The 27252-nt window shown below is 36.8% G+C and overlaps 1 protein-coding gene across 1 annotated transcript; it reads right to left on the bottom strand.

Moving 5' to 3' along the window:
• Nucleotides 1-1938: 1938 nt before the first annotated feature.
• LOC143600305 (chromatin structure-remodeling complex protein SYD-like) lies at nucleotides 1939-26838 on the bottom strand. The gene is made up of 37 exons (XM_077078032.1): nucleotides 26718-26838; nucleotides 25145-25206; nucleotides 24349-24464; nucleotides 24085-24234; nucleotides 22266-22468; nucleotides 21979-22148; nucleotides 21812-21876; nucleotides 20680-21054; nucleotides 20357-20538; nucleotides 20179-20276; nucleotides 19885-20070; nucleotides 19618-19798; nucleotides 19359-19523; nucleotides 19232-19275; nucleotides 18403-18459; nucleotides 18163-18259; nucleotides 17885-18057; nucleotides 17588-17801; nucleotides 17351-17476; nucleotides 17157-17246; nucleotides 16798-16914; nucleotides 16525-16605; nucleotides 16316-16423; nucleotides 15942-16111; nucleotides 15736-15814; nucleotides 15550-15624; nucleotides 15324-15421; nucleotides 11333-11440; nucleotides 10761-11046; nucleotides 8540-10681; nucleotides 8252-8437; nucleotides 7422-8150; nucleotides 7137-7313; nucleotides 6819-7067; nucleotides 3094-3219; nucleotides 2753-2983; nucleotides 1939-2647 (listed from the first exon to the last, which is right to left on the bottom strand). The coding sequence occupies exons 1-37, from the start codon at nucleotides 26826-26828 to the stop codon at nucleotides 2006-2008; spliced, it is 8469 nt and encodes a 2822-aa protein (XP_076934147.1). The 5' UTR covers nucleotides 26829-26838; the 3' UTR covers nucleotides 1939-2005.
• Nucleotides 26839-27252: the final 414 nt, after the last annotated feature.

The raw sequence follows: 27252 nt of genomic DNA, 5'->3' as shown, positions 1-27252 counted from the left end.
TAACAACACCAATGGAGGAACCGTCCGATTGTGACTGCCCGCCTGGACATTATGTGTGCAACCGTTCTTTCACAAGAATCCAAGTTATGCCTACGTGGACCCTATGTGCAATACCTTGAAGAATTAAAGAACAAGTCAACATCAAGTTTCCCACCATACCAAGGCAAGATTCCATCAATCGAGGAACAAGCAAATGAGATCCGCGAACAAAATGAAGCGGCGGAAGCTTTCTTCAACTATCCGTCTGACGTGACATCCTCACCATATCCCAAGAACCACTATGATATTGTCATGATGGGGTACCGCGATCCGCCACCTTAATGTGGATACCCAAACGAGATCCCGCAATCCCAAGAAGAGCACCTGGATAGGGCTTTGCACGAAACTGATGATCTAAGAAAGAAAGTAGTTGTTGATGGAGCCAAGAAGAAGAAGTTATGAGATAAGCTTCTTCGAAAATGCAACAAGATGACCAAACTGGTGAAGAAATACATGAATAATTGAGAAACCCGAAGTGAATCAAGAATAGTGTTGTGTTGCATTTACATCTTTTTTTATTTATCTTTAAGCTTTTAAAACGTAAAATAAAACTAGTGGCTCATATTCATTTCTCACAGTAATATTATTTCTCTCTTGAACTATATATATATATATATATATATATATATATAGAAAGGTTCAAATAAAAATAAAGAGTGTCCTAAGAATGGTAAGAACCAATAGATTTTTGACATTTGGCATTTAGAAAACTATGTTGGTTGTAGTGGTCAAAGAGTAATCTAGGAAACTATGTCAGTTTTTGGTAGTTTTTAATCTCAACCATTGATTAACATGATCCAATGACTATGATTTATTCACAGTCTTCCTATGAAACTACTTCTTTTTAGAATAACCATATATATATGGGGAGGGTTATCATAAAAACAAGTAGTTTTCTATGAAGACTATGAATAAATCATAGCCATTGGATCAAATAAATCAATGGTTGATATTTAAAATTACAAAAACCGTCATAGTTTCCTACAATTACTTATTCACCATTATAACCGACATAGTTTCCTATAATTGTTCTTTCACCATAAGTTTTAATGTCAAATGTCAAAATTCTATTGGTTCTTACTATTGATGATTACGAGGTTATATGAAGTGATTTCAGTGTTCAATTTCATGTTACATGTGTTTAATTTTTTTTGTTAGTTAAGAAGTTTAAAACTTCTAAACTTTTTTAAACACCCAGAACTTCCTTGAACGTATTAGAACATTTAAAGATGTTCATTTTTTTTAACACCCGGAACTTCCTTGAACGTATTAGAACGTTTAAAGTTGTTCTTTTTTTGTCAGAACGTTTAAAGGACTTTAGTTTTGTTTCAGAACGTTTAAAGGACTTCGGTTTTGTTTCAGAACGTTTAAACATAATATTTTGAACCCTAATCAGAGCTCGATTAAGTGCATTATTTCTGCAGTTCCATAATCGATTGATGAATCTAAATACTTCACATCAATTCGATTAATTAAATCATTAATTTTTGATCAATTTTGAAGATTTCCTTATTACTCTATGATGTTTAGCATGTTAATTTTATTTGTATTTGATCCAAACCCTATATATATATATATGACAGTTGCATTATCATTGTCAACTAATGGGCAATAAATCAAGGTTACTAAAAAATTTGGTTATGATTGATTGGTATTTAAGAAATGGATATATACAATGACCATAATCAAATTCATGTTTTTACCGATTAAGGATTCAAGTTAAATGCCAAGAATCATAATCTAACTGGTGAGAGTTAGATTGACTATATTCTAAAACTTGACACACAATAATAATAAGCCGAGTAGCATAATATACTCATTGGTTACATATACATACTACACTTTAATACCAAAATAGCATGTCTTAAAACATAACATATAAATTATAGAGTACTGCACTTCCAACATTTATATCACCAAATCCCTTACTAAACACTAAACCATAACTTAATTACAGCTAATAATCCTACTCATCAGCTAGGTGTTCTTCAACTGCACCCTCGGTCTTAGAATCATTCACAGACGTTTCTCCAGCAACTTCCTCCTGTTTCTTCACATCTACTTCAGCCCCTGAATTAGAACCCTCTGCATCTCCTACCACCGCAGAGTTCTCTGGACCCGTTTCTTGTTTTTTGTTATTTACTGATTCCTCCGTAGCATCAACTTCTTGTTTTTTGTCATCCTGTTGTTCCTCAGTAGCATTAACTTCTTGTTTTTTGTCATCTTGTTGTTCCTCCGCAGCATCAACTTGTTCTTGTTCTTTGTCATCTACTGGAGTAACATCGTTATCAGCTTCTGTAATCTCATCCTCTTTGTGTTCTACCTCATCTGCAACTGGAATAATATCATCATTTTCATGTTTGTCGGTGTTCGAGTCCAAATTCCCATTTTTGCCTTGTTTAACAACCACACTGGAATCTTCTGCTACAACATCCTGTTTTTCATCAGCCACTTCACTTGAAACTTCTAGTTTCACATCTGTTGAGATTCCTTCTGCAACTGACTGCTCATTTATTGCTTCCACGGATTCAACCAGAGGCTTGTGATCCTTTTCAATGTTGACACGTTTACCCTCCAAAGGATTATTATTCGGGGATTCCATGTCAGTCTGCAACATTCACAGATGAAAACAATAATAAAAAATGATAAAGAAATTACTGAGATAAGATTTTGTACCAATAAATGAAATGAATGGTGATAAGAGGGTTTTTACCTGCATGACATCAGCGTCTGGTTCTTTCAGATTCTCGCATTCGGTTTCCACTTGCATGGCTACTTCTGACCCGCTAACGTTTTCTGTATCGGTATCTGGTTTTTCTGTTTCGTCTGGTAGTGCCTTTACCTGCACGGAATCATTATGCCCTTCACAAGGTTCTGCTTCTGGTTCCACCAGCATGGCACTATCAGTGTTGATGGTTACAGATGCCTCTACTATTATTTCCTCCTAAATGTAAAAAAGTTAAATTAATGATATTTATACAAAATATATATATATATAAAACAAAGAACCATTAATGCAATAAACAGACTATGGTATGACTGTATGTTGTATACCTGTGCAGCAGGAGCTTCTTCAGTTGATTGCTGCTCTATGGTCACATCTAGACCAACAACCTCCATCTTTTCAGGGATTTTGCTCTCTCTCCCCATCACTGTGATCCCATCGTCTTCTTTTTCCACCTACACAGTTCATCAAACGCATAACTAAATTAGAAAATAAAAAACATCCACTCGTGAGTAGAATCTTTGACAAAATTCAGGATTAAGTTATAAATAGCCTAAAACAAAACTTATGAACCAAGCCAAGCAAGTCAACGGTCACCTAGAGTCTATGTTCCACGGAATAAAACCTATTAAACGCTTATATCTTACCACAATAATGCAATTCTAGTAATCATATCTGCACACTTACCAGCTTAACATTTCCACAAAAATGTTAACCTGACCAGTTTTGACCAAAACCAAAATTATCCAATTTGTCATGACTCAAAAAGACACACACACAACACGAACGCGACACGGAAATAATCAGATTCTGGGTTGGCATATATAATGCGTTTAAAAGATGAGTAATGTTCAGATTGGCAATTTATCTACACGGGTCGTGTTTGGGTTGACATGTTCAACCCGCTAAGTAAACAGGTCGACCCACTAGCATGACTATGACCCGTTTAATCCATATTTTTTACAACCCACCAACCCGATTCTGCACAGGTCGTGTTTGGGTTGACATGTATTAGACAGACTCTATTTATTATATATTGATTACTAAAGGATATTAGACAGTCTCTATATTAACTATTAGAGGGTTCTATGTGTAAATATGATATCTATATTATCTCTTGTATTTTCCCTTAATCAATACAACTGATTATTACTAAGTTTATCTTGGTATCAGAGCTAGATCTGATCAGACACAACTTCCAGCCAAACAATGGCCCTCATTGCTGCCTTTTCTATAGCAGACAAAACTGCTCACAATTCCCACAAATTTGGATTCTCTCTCACAAACACAAACTATGGGTATTGGAAGGCAATGATCCAACCCTTCCTTGTTACCAACAACCTATTTGGTTATATTGATGGAACAATCCCCTCCCACCGGAAATACTTGCTCTAGCAGCCTCCTCAGGAAAAGAGGGCGCTACACCAACACCACAATCCAATCCAAATTACCCCATTTGGGTCTCTAACGATGCTCATGTCAGGATGCTTCTTCTATCCACCATCTCCGAAGCCTCCTTCCGACATGTTCAAGGCACTACATCCCGCGACCTTTGGCTGTCCCTTAAGCGTGCTTACGCCCCGAATACTTCCTCAAGGGAATACACCCTCAAAACACTGGCCGAAGACGAAAGACCATCCGTTTATCTTGCTCGAGCCCAAGAGTATTCTGATGCCCTAGCCAATATTGGTGAACCAATGAAGGAAAAGGACCTTGTCATGCTTGTAAAATCTGGTCTTCGGAAAGAGTATAATGGCATGAAGACCACTCTCCTTACTCGCCAATTCCCATCCGCATTCAATGACTACATGGCCTTCTATCCGATCATGACTTCATGATCAAGAAATCAACCCCTGATGTCTCACCTGTTCAGGCCTTTACGGCTGTCACAGGTAACCGTAACCAGGCAACCACATCTTCAACAATTTAAACCCTTCAACAACTTCTTGCTCAACTAGGTCTTCAACCACAGGCTGCCCCACAACCATCACCCGCCCCACAAGCCTTCTACACCAATCATGGGCGTGGTCGCGGGCAGAACAATCGCCGTGGACGTGGCACCTATTCTTACAACTGAAATCAAAGAGGTGGAAACCGAGGCCAATTCAGTTGGGCTTCTAACCAGAATACTGTGTATGGCTCATGTAACAGATGTGGTATTGGTCATATTCCGTCACTATGTCCAAATCGTGACCCTGCCACCCTTCGGGTGAGACAACCTTCTGCCAACTTTGCTGATTCCCGGTCACAAGCCTCTACTTCATGGCTCCCCGACACAGGTACTACTAATCATGTTGCCCCTGATCTCTCTAGCCTCGACAGTAATGAACCTTACTATGGTGAGGACAATCTTCATGTTGGTAATGGTAAGGGCTTACCCATTTTACATATTGGTTCCTCACACTTTTATTCACCAACTAAAAAGTTTTCTCTTACAAACATACTTCATGTTCCCGAAATCAAACAAAACCTTCTTTCGGTTCAAAATTTTTGCCATGATAATAATGTGTATTTTGAATTTCACTCTTCTTTCTTTACTGTGAAGGACGAGCTTACCCACCTTACCCTCCTCACGGGTCCCAGTAATGACGCACTCCTTTTGCCTTCCTCAAACTCAATCGGTTCCCAAAGTTGCTTTTTCCGCAACTAGTGCTTCTTCTACAATTTGGCATCAACGGCTTGGTCATCCACATCCACAAGTTTTACAGTTTATGTTATCTAAGTATTCTCTTCCGGTATCCAATAAATGTTCAACTTCTCTTTGTAACTGTTGTTCCATTGGGAAGTCTTCAAAACTTCACCTATTGTCTTCTACTTATAAAAGTACTTGTATTTTGGATTTAGTGTTTTGTGATGTATGGGGTCCCGCCCCAGTTACCTCGTTTGACGTTCACAACTATTTCCTCTTATGTGTTGATCACTTTTCTAAATTTATGTGGATTTTTCATTTAAAACTAAAATATGATGTCTATCCCACCTTTAAGCGTTTTCTAGTTATGGTTGAACGTCAATTTCAAACAAAGTTAAAATCCGTACAAACCGATTGGGGAGAAGAATTTCGGAATCTGTCCCCCTTTTTCTCCTCCCTCGGTATCATCCACCGAATTTCATGCCCACATACGAGTGAACAAGGCTCCGAGTACAAGGCCCTAGCGGATACCGTTGCTGAAGTCACTTGGCTTGAAGCACTTTTGCGTGAACTTCAAGTTCCCATGGCCTCGGTTCCCATATTGTGGTGTGATAATTTAGGGGCTACTTATCTATCAGCTAACCCTGTGTTTCACGCACGCACAAAGCATGTAGAGGTTGATTTTCACTTTGTGAGAGAAAAAGTTGCTCAAAAGAAACCTTCAGTTCAGTTCATCTCTACACACGATCAAATTGCTGATGTCTTCACTAAGCCATTGCCCTCGCAACGGTTCTTCTCTTTACGGTCCAAGCTACAGGTCGCTTCTCGGCCTTACTTGAGGGGAAATATTAGACAGTCTCTATTTATTATATATTGATTACTAAAGGATATTAGACAGTCTCTATATTAACTATTAGAGGGTTCTATATGTAAATATGATATCTATATTATCCCTTGTATTTTCCCTTGATCAATACAGGATTATTACCAAGTTTATCTACATGTTCAACCCGCTAAGTAAACAGGTCAACCCACTAGCATGACTATGACCCGTTTAATCCATATTTTTTACAACCCACCAACCCGATTCTACACAGGTCGTGTTTGGGTTGACATGTTCAACCCGCTAAGTAAACAGGTCGACCCACTAGCATGACTATGACCCGTTTAATCCATATTTTTTACAACCAACCAACCTGATTAACACGTCCCAACTTGATTTATCCACCAACCCATTTAAATAAATAGGTTAAACGGGTTGTGCTCGACTTGCATGATTTCAAGTGTGTGCGGGTTAGGATTGATGTTTTTTAAACAAACAAAATATGGGTCGTGTTAGGGTTGAACATTTCAACCCACCAACCCACAACCTAAGACAATTGACACCCATATAGCGTCATTACTATTTTAATGTTTCTCATTTACCTTGTCCGGAGGATTAGAGGTATCCTCAACCTTTTCAAAGGGTTTGACTTCTGCGTCCGACAGAGAATCTGCATTATTTTCAGCTCCAGCTAAAGTCTTTACAACATCATCTGATGCAATACATTCTTCCAATGTTGCTTTGTCACTTGCTGTTTCTGTCTGGAAAGCATCCACAGATTCATCAGCAGATTTAGCATTTGGCTCGACCACGTCCTTTCCTTCAATGGTTGCAACACCATCTCTACTGACCTGCACACTTCATATTTTATACAACGATACAAGTAGAAATACGGTCTACATAACTGAAGTGAGTTTGACCTTAAGCTGTGTAATGGCAGGCTCTGATGATGTCATGTTAGTATCACCCGTGTTTTCTGTTATAGGATCATTAGCTTCTTTTTCCTTTTCCTCAGGTACTTCTCCTTGTGAAACTTCTTCAGTCGGTTTAGGGGAAGCGGGTTCAGTTCCTAAAGGAGGGTCTTCAGTGAATCCCGTCTGCACAATGATAACAAAAGCCGTTGCATATAAACATACAAGAAAAACGAAGAGGGGTGGGGGGCTTTCAGTGATCTTTCAAGTCTACATAAGTGAAGTGAGTTTGACCTTAACCTGTGTAATGGCAGGCTCTGATGATGTCATGTCCGCAATTTCTGTTATAGGATCATTAACTTGTTCCTTTTCCTCATGTACAACTTCTCCTTGTGAAACTTCTTCAGTTGGTTTAGCGGGTTCAGTTTCTGAAGGGGGTTCTTCCGTGATTCCAGTCTGCACAGTAGGAGTTGGTTCCTCCTGAACATTTTCAACTACAAATTCTTCAGCAGGGTTAGCCTCCAGAGTGTCTCCATCATTGATTGCAGACTCTTTTTCTACAACATTTTCTTCAACAGAGTTAGCCTCTACCGTGTCTACATCATTGATTGCAGAATCTTTTTCCACGACATTTTCTTCAACAGGGTTAGCCTCCACCGTGTCTACAACATTGATTGCGGGATCTTTTTGAATAGCATTATCTTCAGCAGGGTTAGCCTCCATATTGTCTACATCATTGATTGCGAGATCTTTTTGAACACTTTCTTCAGCAGGGTTAGCCTCCATATTATCTGCATCACTGATTGCAGGATCTTTTTCAACAACACTTTCTTCAGCAGGGTTAGCCTCCAGAGTGTCTACATCATTGATTGCAGGATCTTTTTCAGCAACACTTTCTTCAGCAGGGTTAGCCACCACAGTGTCTACATCCTTAATCACAGGATCTTTCTCGACAACACTTTCTTCAGCAGGTTTATCCTCCACAGTGTCTTCATCAATGGTCGCAAAATCATTTTCTTCGGTCTGCACATAAACAAATCAGATTATTAGAACAAGAAAGAAGCTACAAAACATACTAAATGCAGTAGCAAGATATAGAAACCAAAAGCAATGAGATTCAATACCTTCTTTTCAACAACTTTATTTTCAGACACAGCGGGTTCAGTTATATTGTCCTTGTCAGCATCTTCTAAAGCACTGCACCCTGTCACGTGTTCCTCTATCTCAGTTTCTGCCTTTGAAAGCTCAACTTCTTCTGATGGTTTTGACTCTTTTTCCTCCAAAGTCTCTGATTTGGACTCTTTCTCACCCTGCACAGTACATAAAAAATCAACCTTAAATGCAAACTTGTTTTATGAGTTTTAAGGTTTCAAATTGGCTCAGGCATGTAAAAAATTTGCACATGCACTAACCACCAACTTTGTTGATTCCTTGGGATCCAAATCTTCCTTGATCTTGGCAATTTCAACAGCATCATGAAACTTTGCCACCAAAACTTTTTCTGGTCCAACCTTTTCCCCAGGGGTACTATAATCAACTCTGCTAGCAACAGCAGCCTTGCTTGATGTCTCAACATTGACCAATGTGCTTGACTTATCTTTCATGTTTGGTGAGGATTTCAGCGATGGTTCAGCAATTTCAGAAGCCTGATTCCGTGCCATACTTCTTGTAGCAACAGTTTTTCTCCCAGAAGAAGCGCGTGTTCTCTTCGGTGAAGGTTCGTTAGATTTCTGATCCTGTGCATCTACAGTGTCATCTTTCCTCCTCCTTTCTCTTCGACGAGTTGATGGTGGTTGTGGGTCCACTGCATTTTGATCCCTTCTTCCCCTTCCTCTCCCTTTCTTTGATGCGGAATCAAGAGTCACTGAGAGAGAGCTGACTGGAGCAGTAACAGGTGGTGTGACTGTTTGAGGACTCAAAGTTTGTAACTCAGTGAGCCGAGATCCAACAGTCCCAAAAATCGGTGTATGTGTGTTCCCCGCATTAGGATCCACCACAGTCTCACCAACAGAGGCAGCAGGAAGTGATGACGTTTGTGATGTTATAACAGATTTGGAGACTTCAGAAGAAGTTACAGTTACAGGAGTGTCAACTGTCACCGCAACTGGTGTGTTGCTGACCTTGTTTGCAGGAGTTGACTCAGAAACCGAAGGCTTATTGCCTGTTTCAGAAGCAGTAGATGAAGCAACTGTAGAAGCTGTCTCTGGCATACCGACTGAAGACCTTGTTTCTGGCATACCAGCTGTAGAGCCGGTTTCTAGCTTACTGGGTGCAGACCCTGTTGCTGGTATACTGGCTACAGAACCGACTTTTGGCTTACTGGCTGCAGAGCATGTCTCTGGCTTACTGGCTGCAGAGCCTGTTTCTGGCTTACTGGCTACAGAACCAGCTTCTGGCTTACCGGCTTCTAGCATACCGGCTGACGAGCCAGCTTCTGGCTTACCGATTGGAGAACTTTGAACACCAGGAATAGCTAGTACAATATGATTCTGCTTTTTCCCCCTACGTTGTGGTTGTGGGGGCGTTTCAACTTCACTTTCAACTATATGACCACGACCTCTACCCCGACCACGACCTCTACCCCGACCACGACCTCTACCCCGACCCGATGTGACTGCAGGAGATAAAGCAGACAGAGAATCGGGAAAAGTCGGAGATAGCATTGGCAGCGAGACAGGAACCACCTGTAAAGTAGAGCTTGAGGGTGTACCGGTAGGTGTATTAGTGTTACCAGTGGTGGCTGACTGAGGTCCAACAAGAACAGTAGGAGTTGTTTGAGAACTAGGAAGAACAATATTGGTTGTTTGAGAACTGGAAAGAGCAACAGGAGTTGACTGAGAACTAGAAAGAACAGGGGTTGTTTGAGAGCTAGGAGTAGGAGGGGGTGAAGATATCTTTGGTTGAAATTCAGGGGGCGGCGTAATCTTCTGATAACCAGGAGGAGTTATGAGTGGTTGATAGCCTGGAGGAGGGGCTAATGGTTTATTATAACTTGTAGTAGTAGCTGCAGGCTGAAAACCAGGAGGATGATCTGCTGTTGGCTTAAAACCAGGAGGCGCTGTCAGGGTGGCAGTAGTAGCAGAAGTCAAAGTAACCGTTGACTTCCCAGCATCATGAGGCTTTGAACTGGAACCAGAAGGGCTAGTAACATTCAAGTTAGAGCCAGGAACAGTTGGTATTCCAGGAGGGTTAATATGAGGAGTAACACCTTTAACAGCATGCGAAACAGGTACTGGAGAAACTGGAAGGCCAATTGGAGATGAAGCAATTCCTGTCTTGTTCTTTTTAGGCCTTCCACGGCCCCGTTTTGGTGGATTTACATGAACTGAAGTACTTTCAGAAAGTTGGGTTGGCTTTATGTCTGCGGAAAGTTGTGTTGGTTGTATGTTTGACGATCCTGGACCTTCTGCACCAATAACCACCTTCGACTCGGTTTTGACAGTAGGCAAACCCTTTTCTTTATGTTCTTCATTAGCGTTTGGGGAACCCAGTGCTTCAACTTGACATAATTTCTCAAACTCATCTTCTGTCCATTGCTCCTCATAAGAGCGCACCTAATTAAGTACCACAAACAATAACAATCATTAAGTTCGCCTTTTAGCTAATGTTATTTTATTTGACGCATTAACTAACCTCTCTTGCTCGTTTACCCCTTCCATAATTATGAGTGTCTAAGTTTCCAAGCTCTCCCTTTCTTTTACCTCCAATACCAGGTAAAAGCACAGGTTTTGGAACTTCAATTGCCTCCATAGCTTCACAAAATGATTTCATTTCGGTTTCTGTTACAAGCCTAGAAGGAAGTGGAGGTATGGATTCACCACTTGTCCCTCCTTGTTCCAAAACCATCTTTTTCCATACAACCTGCTCCTCTTCCTGCCTTTTTTTGTCAATTTCTTCAAATATGTCAATTTCAGACTCACTGCCATCATCAAAATTACAGTTAATAAGGATACTGATAAAAAAGAAATATAGCAAGGTAGAACATAAAGTGGTATACAATATTCTAATTAGCATGTACTTCAATGGATTACTGTGGTTGTTGATCATGCAATCAGTTAGGTTAATTTGGTCTTTACTGTCCATTCTTGCTTGTAAATTCAGATTATTATACTGGTCTATAGATAACTGATGTAATATGCTATCTTAACAATGAGACCGAGAGTTAAATGTTTGAGATCCTGGTATTACCAATTCAAAGTACATACCTCCGGGCTATGAGATAATTGAGAGCATCGTCGTTTAGAACAGGAGCAGCTTCCTCTTTCTTACACTCCCGCAGCAGAGACTCCAAGTATTCTCTTCGGTCTTCCGCACTATGATATAGTTAATGGCACGGTCAACTCATTATCTTCAATAAAATGTGTGTCTATCTATAATATGTATGTATGGATACAACACCCATGGTAAATTGTGCATTACACACAAGTTGTGCATATTAGCATATTACACATGTGCGCACCACACAAACAAACATGATATATGATGCATATCACACACAAATGATGTATATCTATACGATATTATACTACATATGAAGACAAAAAGGTAATCTTTTACAAATATTTAAGAATTCAAGTAATTACATATTTTAAAACATATGTGAAGGGTTCCTTTAAGAACTCCCCACAACCAATCATTTAATTTGTTTCAATTTCTTTATCTTTTTAATACAAAGGGTATTTTGGTAAAATAGATAGCAATTTAGTATTGGTATTTGGTAGTTATCTCAATCAAGTGAATTTCCTTAATTATCTCTTACTATCATTATTTTTATTTGACCATAACGATTATTAGCAAAATGAAATTCTTAAAGATCTAATAAAATACATATCTAACTTTTCATTTATGTATATTTGTTCAATATACATGGGTTAGTTTCTGTTAGAATCTAGGATTAGACTCAAACCAACGATTCAATTACTGAAATGAAAATCCAATTCGAGAAGGGAAGGTCTCCAATTACAAGGTAAGAACCCTAATTTTGATAACATAAAACCTAGACAAAAACAAAGTGCAGGAAAACAATAACTTAAACTAAACTGAGGTGGGAACGGTTATGGCATGAAACCACCACTCCTAACATTATGGGTTAACCTCCATCTCTTACAACTTCAAACATTTTCCCTCCAATTAATTTCCCTCCATTTAATTTCCCTCCATTCAGCTCCACTTGGGCTTGCTTTGACCCAGCTGGACCCACTGAGTTCGTATCAGTTTCATTTAAGAACTCTCTTTTTCATCTCTTAACAAAAAACAAAGAAAGGAATGTGTAGGAAAAGCATTGGCATGTGTGTAAATAATTTAAATACATATATGTAAAAGATTTACATTAAGTTAAGTGCATATATGTTTGAGATTCCTTATTTTCCTCTCCTTATGACTTATGATGGTTGAATAAGTCCTTTTTGTGTTAACAAAGTGTTTGGGAACACATAAGGCCTTTTCCATTTCTCCTTATCAACAAAGCCAAAAAAAGGGTTTTCAATATAAGTTGGAGTTTGCTACCTTATCTCCTCATAGGATTAGAATACCCATTACACCCTTCCAAGTTCCAGTCCACCCATTGCTAAATTATGTCCTTTTTGGTCATTTAAATCAATAAGTTAAACCAAACACTTTTTAAAAAAAAACAACTTAATGTTTTATGTTAATCCAATTATCCAAACACTTTTTTGGAAACTCCTTATTAGAAAGCGATAAGACCTTTTCAACTTATCACAAAAAAGGCCTTTTTACCTTAAATAAGGAATCCTAAACCTTCTTATGGATCATCCTTTTTCAAACTGTATATGTAAGTCTAAAAGACTTACAAATATACATTATAGTTTACTTACAAATAGTTAAGTATTTTACATATATTGGTGAAGAAGCTGAGATTTTTTTTGGTTGTTCACCAATATGAAACAAATATAAATTTCATTATATCATGTGTAGAAATAAAAAATTGCAAAATTCGGAAATGCCGTCCTAGAATACTTTATACTTATATTAATATATATGCCTTTTGAGTAATGTCAATCTCTTTAAATTAAGCTGAAAAATAATCATAAAATAAAAAATCATGAACACCCACAGGTCTTTATTAAAAATAAAAGCTTAAAAAAGAAAAGGACGTGATTTAAGCGAGAGGGTTAGAAAAATTAAGATTGATTTTTAATTCCATTACTACCTTGTTCAGTTTTTTGATTAAATTCCTCATTCTTTTATTTACTTACTAGGTAGCCACTCTAAGTATAAACCATTGATAAAAAATAAATGGTGTGGATAAGTTCTCAATGAAATTAGTTCTTAATTGAACTTCATCCTATATAACAATATATATATATATAGGGTGAGGATCCTAATAGAACTTTTTAAAATTGAGAACTTTGAGAACCATTTTGAACCACAAAAAAACCCCTTTAAAAAAAACACTAAAAAATGAAACAAAAAAAAAACGAAAATTTTTAAAAAGTTAAAAAACTAAAAAAAAAAATATTTTTCATTCCAGTTTCATAAAGAAATTTAAAAAAACCATTTATACACATGTATATTTTTATTTAATCTCCATTTACATAATGTACATTATCATTAATTTTAAGTGTACATATGTGTATAAAGAATAACATGTATAAAACTAAAAAATAAGTATACATATATGTATAATTTTGCTAAACCGATATTTTATTTTTTATTTTTTTATGAAACCGGAATGAAAGATAAAAAAAAATATTGGTTTTTTTACTTCTTATTTTTGCTTTTTTTTTGTTTTATAATTTTTTTTATTTTTCTTGACAGAATTACAAATTTTGTCCTTTAAAAAAAGTCAATTTACGGTTCGTGTCCTTTTTTTGGTTTCTTTGCAGGCGGTGTACTTTAAACATTTTTTTCTACACGTTATGTCGTTTACGCTAACTGGGTTAGAAAAACTCAGTTAAGTATCGTCACGTGAGTTGCATGTGAGGACTTTTTGGTCTTTTCGTCTACACCCGCAAAAAGTTTATCACCACTCCCATACCTCCGGTTTCCGGCCACCTGAACCACCACCTCCATTTCCGGCCACCTGAACCATCACCTTCAAAATTCCAGCCACGTGAACCACCACCTCCTTTTTCGGCCACGTGAACCACCACCTCCGTTTCCGGCCACCTGAACCATCACCTCCGAAATTCCGGCCACCAGAACCACCACCTCCGTTTCCGGCCACGTGAACCTTCACCTTCAAAATTCCGGCCACGTGAACCACCACCTCCTTTTTCGGCCACGTGAACCACCTGAACCATCCGGCCGTAACCCTACCGTTTAAAACCTCCATCAAAACCCTAACTGTAACCCTAGTTCGCTGTAACACAAATCCATAACCCCCTCCAGCCACCCACCACATATCCGTTCCCCAGTTCGCTGAGAAACCACCGGTCACCATCTCACCCCGCCGGTCTGTCCAGAATCAACTTAAGATTTATGAATCCTATCGATTAAATGAAATTTGGGCAAAAGAGGGATGGATTGAGATCGGGTTAAGGGGTTGGTAATTAAAGAGGTTTTTTTGTGGTGGTGTGGTGCTACGTCGGCGGTGCGATGGTAATAGTGTGGTGGTTGTTATGGTGGTGGTGGTTAAAGAAGAAAGTGAGGATGAAGTTGCAGAGAGAAAGAGAGATTGGCACATGTCTGGCAATCTCTTTCCTTTTTTTTGTTTTAATTAATTATTATATATATTTTCTTTCCTTTTTTTAAATTTAAAGATATATTAGAATTACAATTATGCCCATCACATGTCTGGCACATGTCATACTTAACTGAGTTTTTCTAACCCTGTTAGCGTAAAGGACATAATGTGTAGGAAAAAAATGTTTAAAGGACACCGCCTGCAAAGAAACTAAAAAAAGGACACGAACCGTAATTTGGCTTTTTTTTAAAGGACAAAATTTGTAATTCTGTCATTTTTCTTTAAAAGAGTTTTTTTTGTGGTCCAAAATGGTTCTCAAAGTTCTCAATTTCAAAATGGTTCTCACATGATCCCAATTATATATATATATATATATTAATGAGCACACACACACGATCTGTATGCATGTTGCACATATGATTCACATGCATATAGCACATGATTCATATGCATGATACATATACTCATATTAAAGACCCAACAACCCCACGTACATACATGTGTGTATGATGTCATTATCAAGAATAACATAAAATTTAATATGATGATACCTTGTGTTATTGTCAAAAAAACCAGCAGTTATGCTCTGGTTAGCAACTCCAAGCTTGTGCTCGGCTGAAGCTCTAACTTGTTCCTCCACCGATTTAACCTAACACCAACACATTTTTTATGAACTAGAATCTACGAAACATCTTAACTTTCTCTTGTAATCAAAAGAAAACTTTGACATCAGACATATCAAACTGAAAAGTTACACAAGCCCTGATGTATACATACAGTTTCTAACCGAAGAACAAGTACATCCTTCTTCTGACCAATTCTGTGAGCTCTAGCCTGTGCTTGCAGATCAACCTACCATCGCGAAGGACACAAAAACCATTGAGCACAAGAAAAAGTTCAATGTACTACATAAATATTATGCTTAATATATGTTTATATGTATGCATGTATCTGTGTTATTGCCTGTGGATTCCAATCTGTGTCAAAAATGATGACTGTATCTGCAGCTTGAAGATTCACCCCAACGCCTCCAGCACGAATGCTATAAATCACATGAACAAATGCTCAGCATTATTACAAACATATAACCAAATGTTATACATCAAATAAAATATGAGATTTATGATCATCACAATAGAGAATCTTCAGATAACAAGAATGTCGATCACCTGAGCAGGAATATAAAGAATGGTGATGCAGGATTGTTAAACTGATCAATCAAGGCCCCACGATCGCCACCGGATGTATGTCCATCTAAGCGAAGGTACTTGTACTGTTTCCAATACAAATAGTCTTCCATAACATCAAGCAGCCTAGTCATTGTTGAAAATAGAAGAATCTGCACAACGACTTGCAAATAAGTAGCTAAACCCAAAAGAATGACCAACATGTTTTCAAGTGCCTCTACTAAAAGTAAATAATCATGTCTACCCTACACCTAATCAACTATTGCAGCTAAAGCATTGAAAATTAGACCCAACAAGGCAAATACTCAAAATTCAGCTACCATGTAACAACTCAAAACTCAGTTAGAATATTATACCCGATGATCTGTAGCTTTTAGCTTCGGCAGTAGCCGATCTAACATCTCAAGCTTCCCACAAAACCTTATGATATTTGGAAGATAATGCTTAGGAACATGTTCATGAACCTGAAATAAAACAAAACTATTAGTAAGCGACAAAAATGGCACCAAAAAGAAGTCACATCAACTATAGCAGAAAAAAAGAAAGAAAAAAGAAAAAGAACAACCTCTTCATTATGTAGCTGGCTAATGTAAGGATGATTACATATATTCCGTAGTTCAACGACCGAGTTGTGCACTGCTTTAGCCTAGTGAGAAGGAAACAAGGCAAAGATATCTTAAAAGGCTAATAAGCTAATTACAAACAGAAAGCAACTTAATTCTATCAGTGAGCTAATTCGACAACGCATTTCATGTAGTAATTTTGTTTCAAATATCAAGTATTATTAATCTACAATGCTCTAGATAGCAAAAGCTGGTTAAGTTATTGAAAAATGAACCTTTGAAACACCAAATGCACCAAGATTGTCTTCTACCCTCTGCATCAACAGCTTCTGATATGCAGAAGCCTCACATCTTACGAGTCTCTCTATCTTTTCGGGCAACTCATTCTCAACCTAACAAAACACAATAAATAAGAGTTGTCACTGAAAAAGGAGACAAGAAGCTTCTTAGCAAATGAGCTTGACTCAGCTCAATAGCGACATAGATGTGAGCTTGAAATGTAAAGCTAAAAGTTGCAGGTGGCGATATTCGAGACATTGAGTGCACAAAGTGCATTCAAACAACAAGATACTAATAGCATTATCATGTGGTGTCATTTAAAAGTCACTATAAACAAAAATGCCGAATGAAGAACCTTGTGTTTCAGTCTCCTAAGCACAAACGGCCGCAGAACTTGATGAAGACGATTTATGATTAACAGATTCTCTTCCTCAGAAAGCAAAGCCTAAACATCATAAACAAATAACTCTTGTTACACAAACTCGTAAAAAATACAGCTTGCGACTTATAAACAAGATAATGTGTATAGCTAATAGATATAAGGCTCACTTCTTCAGGGGAGCTATCTGTGTTACTCTCAAACGGTTTGTTGAACCACTGAGAAAAATCCTCTGACGAATTAAAAATATTTGGCAACAGAAAGTTGAGAAGTGCCCACAATTCCTCAAGATTGTTCTGCAAAATGAGGCAGTCAACATTTTTTACTACAAAGAATGGCATGCTTGCATGAATTGCAGATAATATGCAATAAGAAAAGACTAAACTTGCAATAAAAAAAGGTCAAACCTGCAAAGGAGTTCCAGTCAAAAGCAATCTGTGAGAGCTACGATAATGCTTCAAGTTCGCATTTAACTTGCAAGAAGCATTCTTTATGCGGTGACCTTCATCAATTATAATATAATGCCAATCTATTTTGCTCAGTTTTGGTCTATCATGTTTGTTCATGAGATACTCGTATGTTGTCAAAAGAACATTGAACTTTTGCTGAATAATTTTCTCCCTGCAGTGATTCAAACAAGGCTCAATATATTTACAACTTAATAGAACCTAGGGTTCAAACAACTACAATTTCAGAACACATACTTGAATAACTTCCTGCGCTCCTCAGGAGGTCCAGAATACACGATTTTGTTCATGCTCGGGGCCCAAAAGCTAACTTCTGACTCCCACCCAGGCAGAACTGAAGATGGCACAACTACCAAAAAGGGCCCTCTATCATTTTTATGCTCCATCAAATAGCAGAGTAAAGATATAACCTGCAACAATGAAACATAAATGACATAAAAGACCAATTAGTAACATATGATATTAATCAAAACAAGAACGCATAAAACCAACAAAAATATGAGAGATTAGAACACCTGAACAGTTTTTCCGAGTCCCATTTCATCTGCAAGAATTCCGTTTAAATGATTGTTGTACAGTGACAATAACCATCTCAGCCCGTTCATCTGGTACCTGAGGGCAAACAAATACATGCAGGACTCAGAAACGAGCATTATGAGAAACCTATCCAGTTTACTTTCTAAAATTTAATCTGTCAAATCGCTTTAGCGAATAGACAGCAGCTAAAATGCTATAATAATGTTTCTACAGCTTACTCTCGCAATTTTCCACCAACAAGAGTACTTGGTTGATCCGCTACAGTCTCTTTGATGCTGCATCAGATAAACAAAATAACACATACCCATTAAGACGAGTCCATGTTTTTTAATAAGGCGCGGAGCACAAGGGAAATTTTCTTGTCTGAAAATTAAGCAAAATTCAGAAAACACTGTACCTCCACATTTTGCGAGGATGGGTCCATTAACTTATAAAACTCAGAAAAAACCTTTCTTTAGTGCGTGATTAAATACTTAAACTTGTTAAAACTTAACAATAAGGTCCTTTTCATGGCCTTATATCCCTTAAGTTATAAAAAAGGCATTTTCATTCAGTTGGAAAAAAAGACATTTTCATTCAATTTTCAAAGTTAAATTGTGCCAAAACAAAGTTGGACTCCAAAAAAACCTTTTAATATTGCATGATTATATACGTTAGCTTGTTAATACTTAATAAAGATGTCCTTTTTGCATGCGATTAAATCCATTAACTTAAAAAAATATATTTATAAAAAACAATTTAATTCAGTTTTAAAATGAAGACATCTTCATTTAGGTTTCAGGGTTTAAATGAGCCGAAACAAACTTGAAGGACTAAACCATGCAAAAAAGGGAATACCATATAGATTTTTCATATATCGCCTGAAAAAATGATATATGCTCAAGTAAAAAAGAAAGACAGATACCCTTTATTGTATATTATCAAAATGAATAGAGACGAAAAATGAAGAGACATAAATACAACTTTGAGAAGCATGAAAATTTATCTCAACAAGGCCAATCATCAGAACCATGACAACTTGAGCGGAGATTGAAGAAAGTTAAATACCTATGAGCCATCAGATAGTACTTTTCATTGCTCTCCATATAATGCTGCAGAAGACAATAATAACATAGAAAAACAACTAAACAATCTAGGTGAAACTTTTACAAATATACAACAAAAGATAAAGTACCTTAGCCTGATCTGTTTCATCTTCGTTTTCAATTGTAAAATCACTACTGTCATTTACGCCATCCATATCTGCCATAACCTTTGCTTCTTTCAGCTTAGATCCAAGCTTCTGAAGATACTTCTCAGTCTCTTTCAATAGTTGTTTCACCCGATCCGATTTTGCATCCTGGAATGAAAAATATTTCAATTTGTTTATCATACGATCTTAAAATGTGCATCTTGGTTAAATTATATTAATAGTTTATTAAATTACAATTTACCTGAACCATTCGAAGATAACCCTCCACATCATTGACTTTTAAAAGATTGATCTTTTCCCGTTGAATTCGGTCAATCTTCTCGCGATGAAGTCTTTCCTTCCTTTTATGAAACTCTCTTGCATACCTGTTAAAGTTCTTCAACCGTTCTCTCCTATATTTGAATAGATCTTCTAGTCTTTCCCTAAAACAGCATTTAAAATTTAACTATAAATTATTTCCTACCAATATGAATACATACTTTGGCAAGTAAATTGATTATACACACACCTGTGCTGCTCCAATTCACCAAAGAAATCCTTTTGTCTTTCTCGAATTCTCTTTTGACGTTCGTCCTTCATCTTTTGTTCATGTTTCTCAAGTTGCTTTGATCTTCGGCCTATCCGATGTTTCTTAACTGATTTCAAGCGATCTATCTCATTAGATATAGGTCTAAAAAAATCAGTCAGGATATCACTGCAAGAGAATTAAGAATATGATTTAAATGGATGGTTAGTGACCCTGGTTTTAAAAATGATAACAGGATAAAAAAAACACGTAAATAAGATTCATAAAAGGAATTACTTCCGGAGGCGACGCTGGAGATTTAGAAGTTCAAGCTTTTTTAACTCGATGACACTTTTGGTTTTTGCAGAAATGTCTTTAGAGAAGCTAACTGTTTCCTGCATAACCATTGTAAAAACATGAATCAGCAAAACAGCTATTTGCCATGTTATCAATTTAGATTTTAATTCAACTAGACCTTTAATTTCTCAGCACAAACCGAGATACTTTGCTCTGTTTTCTTCTTTTTAACAGCCCAATTATATTCAGCAGCGACTTTCCTCTTTTGGCAATCTGCAATCCACTTTTCAGATGTGGTATACTTTGGCGATGCTGGTGCTGTATTATGTTCAGAAGTATCTTCACCGTCGTGATTGTTTCCTGCTACACACACAAAAAAATAATAAATAAATAAAATTTCAGCCAACTCTCATCAGATTTATGCACTTGCAATATGTTTGATGGAATATTATAAATGTATGAAAGTCAAAAAGATTGTATATATAAAGTGATAGTTCTCACCAAGCGTTACATCCTTTTCCAGAATAATAGCATTCTTCGGCATTATCATCTGCCTTTCACTTAGAGGAAAACTTGGCAAATGAGTTTGACCATGACGATTATCTGCATGTGGTGCGATGTTAGCAGGATCTGACTGGACCAATTTGGTTGCAGGAGCCTGTGGTTCTTTTGCTTCAAATGTTTGCATGTCTGTCTCAAATTTCCTTGGGATTATATTATTCCCATGTTCAGGAAGACCAGATAGATCATTTTTATCTACCATCCTATCAAGTTTCTCGCCTTCTCTCAAAAGATTCGTATCTGAAACAAATACACTGCTTGAAGAACCAGGCCCCATAGATTGATCTTTTCCTTTTTGATCAATGCTAGATATATCTGCTAATACATTTATTATTTGCATATGGTCAAATGCTAGGCAGCACATAACAAGGTATCTGATATGTTATCTTTGTAGAAAGCAACAACGTCACGGTTTGACACATGATAAAATGCAGGTGTGTAAACGAACCGAACGTAAAGTGATCGGTTGGTGAGCCGTTCGGCAGGAAGCTTGTTTATGTTCAATTATTTAACATACGAACAACCTGATTCCTGAACAAATATTTTGTTCTTTAACGAAAAAACATGAAAACATCTCGTTCATTCATTTATGCCCATAAATGTCCGTTCATTTAAATCCGTTAATGTTCATCAGTTCATCTGTTTACGTTTATTTATTTCTGTTGGTTTGTGTTTGTTTAACTTCGTTCATTAACGTTCATTAATATACTCATTTAATATTCTTTGGCACAATAAAACTTAGTCTAGTTTTAATAACTTTTTAGGCCAAACACATTACCCTTCACATTACTTTTAACTGCTTTTAGCTCAGTTATGTTCGTTCATCTACTTTCAGTTATGCTCATTCGTTTATGTTTGTGAACCGTTTGTTTATACAAAGAACATACCTAATTGAACACGAACATGTTCATTTTTTGAACAAACACAAACAAACCTCATTCGTTTAATTTTTCGTGTTCGATCGTTTGTTCGTTTAAAGATAAACTAAAAACAACATGCTCCATTCGTGTTCGTTCGGTTTGTTTACAAGCCTAACAAAATGTCTTAGTTAAGAGCAGAAAAGATCAACTACCTTCCTTGGGAAAGACGTTCCCCAGTGCAATCTCAAGATGCAACTTTTTCGGCATTAAATTATTCCTATATGTAACAAGACAGTATGTTATAGTTGTGGGCATCCATGAACAGTCAGATATTGAACAATGTAAGGAAGAAATTTTGAATATGTTTCTTTAGTATAACCTGAAAGCCAAAAATACAAGGCATTGAGCTCTGAGTTGTTTTAAATGATGTTCCTTAAAAGGCATGGAAGGTCCAACAGAAGGAGCTTGTACAGCTGGTAATTTTCCAATATCTCTCGAAGCTTCACTTCGAAGCATTCCCATTTCAGCAACATTGTTTGAAATTCCACCCTGTGAGAAAAAAAGACAATTTAGCAAAACCAATGAGAAAAAAGACAATTTAACAAAACCAAAATATGATTATAAAAAAGTAGGACTGTAGGAGATCATGAGATAAAATAGCCATACCTGAACTGTCTTATTTGAACTTGCCATTACATTTGAAAGCTCACCTTCATGATCCAATGCCTTTCCAGTTGGGCCTTTATGCATCATCATTGAAGCATTCTGGTTATCATATGAAGTGTTGAACTGCATGGATCTTGGGTTCCCAGGTTCTGCTGATTCATATGAACCAGAAGTACCAGCATTTGATCCATGACTCTTCATAGCTGTAATTGAAAGAAATAAAAACTATTAATAAACTACCTTCTTAAAGAAAAGTGTGATTTAACCAATAACACCATAAATCATCATGATTAACCAAGTATAATGCATGCATATGTATGGATGCATCTGCTCTCCAAGAACAAACATAGCACATGCAACAATTCATATAAAAATCCTCAGGTAAACATAACATGCAATAATTGTTGGTCATCAGGCTTGAAGAAGCAAGTAGAGTGAGTACTTGAAAGAGTTTTGTATGTGAATATGAAACAACAATAAAGTTAACAAAAGAGAATGCAGAGAGTAAGGGGGTGTTTGGGATTGCTTATTTTCACCAACTTATAACTTATAAACCTTTTGAAAAGTAATAAGGTGTTTGGGATTACTTATATTGTGAGAAGAAAAGTTCCATAAGTTACACTTTTGTAACTTATTAACTTAATGAAAAGTTATAAGGAGGAAAAATAAGGAATCCCAAACACTCCTTAAGTAAAAACTAAAAAGGTGCACTTTATTTATTAATAAGAAGGGCTATTTATAGCCTTACAATGCAACAGAAAAGCAAACAAGAAATACTAATTCAACAAAAGATCCGGTAAAAGCTATTGACTCTCTTTTATCCAACGTGCAAGTCTCAACGGATATTTCCAAAGAGTTCGGTCAAACCATTACCAAGTCCAACAAATAAACTATTAAATAAACATAAAATAAAATGCTTTAGTCTTCATACTTCAATGCCAGCCATGCAACATCACGTGAGACTTTGAAGTAAGCTTATTCCATGCAGGTTCAAATAACGACTTATGAACAAAAACCAATTAAACCCAACAACAATATCATCTAACAAAATTTAAAACCTGATTTATGATAGTGTGTTGCCACTGATGGTTGTAACTTGCAACTGATATTTAGAGGGTCAATGTCATGCATATGAAGAAGATGGTAGAGATTAATACCTAAAGTTACAGCAAAATAGGTTGGCAATTTAGAAAAGAAAGTGAGTCTGAATAAAGAGAGAGCATTAATATCTTTAAAGATTTGGCTTACAAACTCTAATATGTCATCATCCTCATCATCGTCGTACTCAGTAAATCCCACCAATAGCAAAGCTATGGTAGGGTCTGAGGAGGGTAAGATGTAGACAGCCTTACTTCTACCCCATACGAATAAAGAGGTTGCTTCCAGTGAGACCCTCGGCTCGATAGTAGTTTTGCATCAAGCCTTGGACATAAGGCACATAACACTCAACCATTGGGACACCCGCCGATTGGTGCATGTACCTTTGTCTTTCGGCCATATTAGCATTTTAGAGTTACAAACTCTAATATGTGCGAGTGCCAAATGCCATTTAAAAAACAATCGAAAGCATATCATGTCAACAGCTTTTAACTTGGAATAAAAGAATGTGGCACACTGGCATAAAGTAGAGCAAATGTACCAAACGTGATATTAACGATTATGATCAATTAACCACAAATATGCATTATATGCTTATTTCATAGCTTCAGTCCACGCATGAAAATACAAACTGGTATAAAATAGAACACTAAGCATACAAAATTCCTAAATATTTGCCAAAATTTGGGAATATGTGAAGACATTGAATTATAGTACTCACATGTAAGCTGATTTGCAGATCCTTGATAAATGCCATGTCCTAAACTGCTTGGAACGTGCAGTGGTTTTCCTGACAATGCTGAATTTTTTGTATCTTCAGCACTTAATTTTTTCTTCAAATCATTTTCCACTGCATTTTGCTGTGAAGAACCTGAACATCAATTACACCCTGTTAGTTTAAATAAAAATAATGTATGTAAAATGAGATAACATAGTAATAAGTAATAACACAAACTATAACTAGTAGAACATAATACTTGTGTACCTGCAAGTTGGGATAGGGATGATTCACCAGCTTGAGCCCCACTGTTCAACGGTTGCCGTGATGACATTAAAGCCTCCATATCAAGACCATGTTGATTTATAACCGTCTCCATAGCCCTTTAGACAATAGAATAATAAGATGTAATGAAATAAAAAGAAATGGAATTTGAAAAAAATTGTATAATGCATTGCAAATTTTTAGCCTTAATACTTTATTAGATATGTAAGGAAAAACATAAAACAAACCATATTAGTCAAGACCTAATACTTTATTGTCGTCTCAATGGTAATTGCAAAGAGACAATAAATTTAGGCAAAGAATAGTGTGTGAAGCTCAGAGAATGAAGGTTAATTTAATTATATGGTGTGACATAATAATTGAATATCATCATCATCATCATCGTACTCAGTATATCCCACCAATAGCAAAGCTATGGTAGGGTCTGAGGAGGGTAAGATGTAGGCAGCCTTACCTCTACCCCATAGGGATAGAGAGGCTGCTTCCGGTAAGACCCCCGGCTCGATAGTAGTTTTGCATCAAGCCTTGGACATAAGGCACATAGCACTCAATCATCGAGACACCGGCTGATCGGTGCATGTACCCTTATCTTTCAGCTATCAACGCCACTACATGATGCCTGATTAACCGTCCGTCACTTTTAACGTTATTTTCACGAGATTAGTAAGATAACGTCAAAATTAGTGCAATTTCACTTTTGCCCACCCGAGGATTCACACATATACATCATATGTGCGCACCGCAAGCAGGGCTACGGTCATGCTGTTGATGATCTTACCGTGATATAACTTGGTATGGCATTGAATTTTCTTTTCCACTGGATCTCATATGCTGCAAAATCTGTGAACCAATGAAAATAAATATGTTACAAAACAAGAGAAAGCCAATAAACCAAATTTACAACTAATTTTGAGTCAAAAGAAAATGCTCTTTTTTTCTATTTAGGGCATCCTAATTTTACTTAATGATAGTAACTCTACCATACTTGGTGTAAAACTGTATTAAACATGAAATGTGACTTGTCGACTATGATAACCAATAAACCAAAGAATTTCTTGCATTGCACATAAGGCACAAATGAACCAGCTCACTATCTTACTGTTGCCCTAAGACAATTGTTAATAAAACCATAGACACTGCCCTTCAGTAATGTATCTTTAGCGACCTTACGCAAATAAATCAATCACAAAAACTTAAAATGCACTTCTGAGCTACAAAAGGTAAAATAACTTTATATTTTATTGATAAGCATCTCCTACATATCATCATCATCATCATCGTACTCAGTATATCCCACAATAGCAATGCTATGGTAGGGTCTGAGGAGGGTAAGATGTAGACAGCCTTACCTCTATCCCATAGGGATAGAGAGGCTGCTTCCGGTGAGACCCCCGGCTCGATAGTAGTTTTGCATCAAGCCTTGGACATAAGGCACATAGCACTCAATCATCGGGACACCGGCTCATCGGTGCATGTGCCCTTGTCTTTCGGCTATCAACGCCACCACATGATGCCTGATTAACCTTCCGCCACTTTTAACGTTATTTTCACGAGATTAGTAAAATAACGTCAAAATTAGTGCAATTTTACTTTTGCCCACCCGAGGGTTCACACATATATACATTATATGCGCGCACCGCAAGCAGGGCGTATCTCCTACATCTCCCAGCCTATTAGAAATTTAGACTTGGGAAGCAAATAAACAAATATTAGTCATGATTCAAGAGTGTAAAGCTAAGTGTACCTAATATAACACTATATAGTATGTGATGCAATTCTGGTATGTTGATTTTGTAGTACATAAGTTATGCCTTTAGAACCTTTACCAACATGTCAAGTATCTTATATTACAAAATTGGAATGGGATATTCAAAATGTTCAACTTTTAGGGATATCTATAAGCCATGCAGTCAATGTCGCCGATATATCCCAATATATAGGTTATCGGTCCCTTGGTAAAAAAACGATCATAATATCGGTCCCGTTATTATTAGCGATATTGACCGATATATCACCGATTTCCTGATATCAGTTTTTTAAGTCTTAATTGTCAATTTTTAGTGTTTAATTTTTAGTCTTAAATCAGTTCCTACTTGCTACAATTGTTAGTGTTTTGTAAGTTGTAAAAGGTTAATTTGTTAATGGTAGAAGAGTATAGTATATACATATATATATATATATATATATGTATATATAAATTTTGCATGATATTAAAATTACCGATATCTCACCGCGATAACGGAATTAACTGCATAGTCCATAAATTTTGATAATGTTATTATTTTCATTTTCATTTTCATTTTATTAGTTTCAAACAAGTAGTAAGCTATTAGAATATCAACATCACATACCACGTGTAGCTTTGTAGCCAACTTTGTCGGCTCATCAGTGGACTCCTGAATAAGCTTATGCAAGAACTTTGCCGCTTCCATCTCAACATTCTGCTGTGTGGCTGTGGCCATATTTAGTCGTATCACTGCAGCACAAACAAAAACAGCAAATAAATTAGTTAAGCATGTATACGGAACAAATCTTTGAACAAGACAGTCCATATTAAGATAGATTTAACAGCCAGGCAGGCAGGCAAGAGTTTGAAGCAGATAGTGTAATAATAATAATAATAATAAATGTCTAGGGTTTGTAATACCATAAAAAGACCTAAACTCCAGCTATATATATATATATAATAAATCAGTTAAAGTACCTCTGAATTGCAGTTATGAAGCCCGTTGATCAGTTGTGTGGTTGTGAATTGATGTATCCTATCCTAGAGCCATATGCGGTGATTGATTTCACATCGAGAACATCGGTTAGGCTAATTGCAATCTGAAGCGTATAGAAGAAATTGGTTGATGAATGAATTTGGGCGTCAATCAAATCAGAGAG

This window comes from Bidens hawaiensis, unplaced genomic scaffold, assembly GCF_021521415.1.
Source record: "Bidens hawaiensis isolate Kalapana, Puna unplaced genomic scaffold, B.hawaiensis_p1.1 tig00053907_1, whole genome shotgun sequence".
NCBI classification, from domain to species: Eukaryota; Viridiplantae; Streptophyta; class Magnoliopsida; order Asterales; family Asteraceae; genus Bidens; species Bidens hawaiensis.
This window is presented reverse-complemented; position numbering and strand designations above follow the sequence as displayed.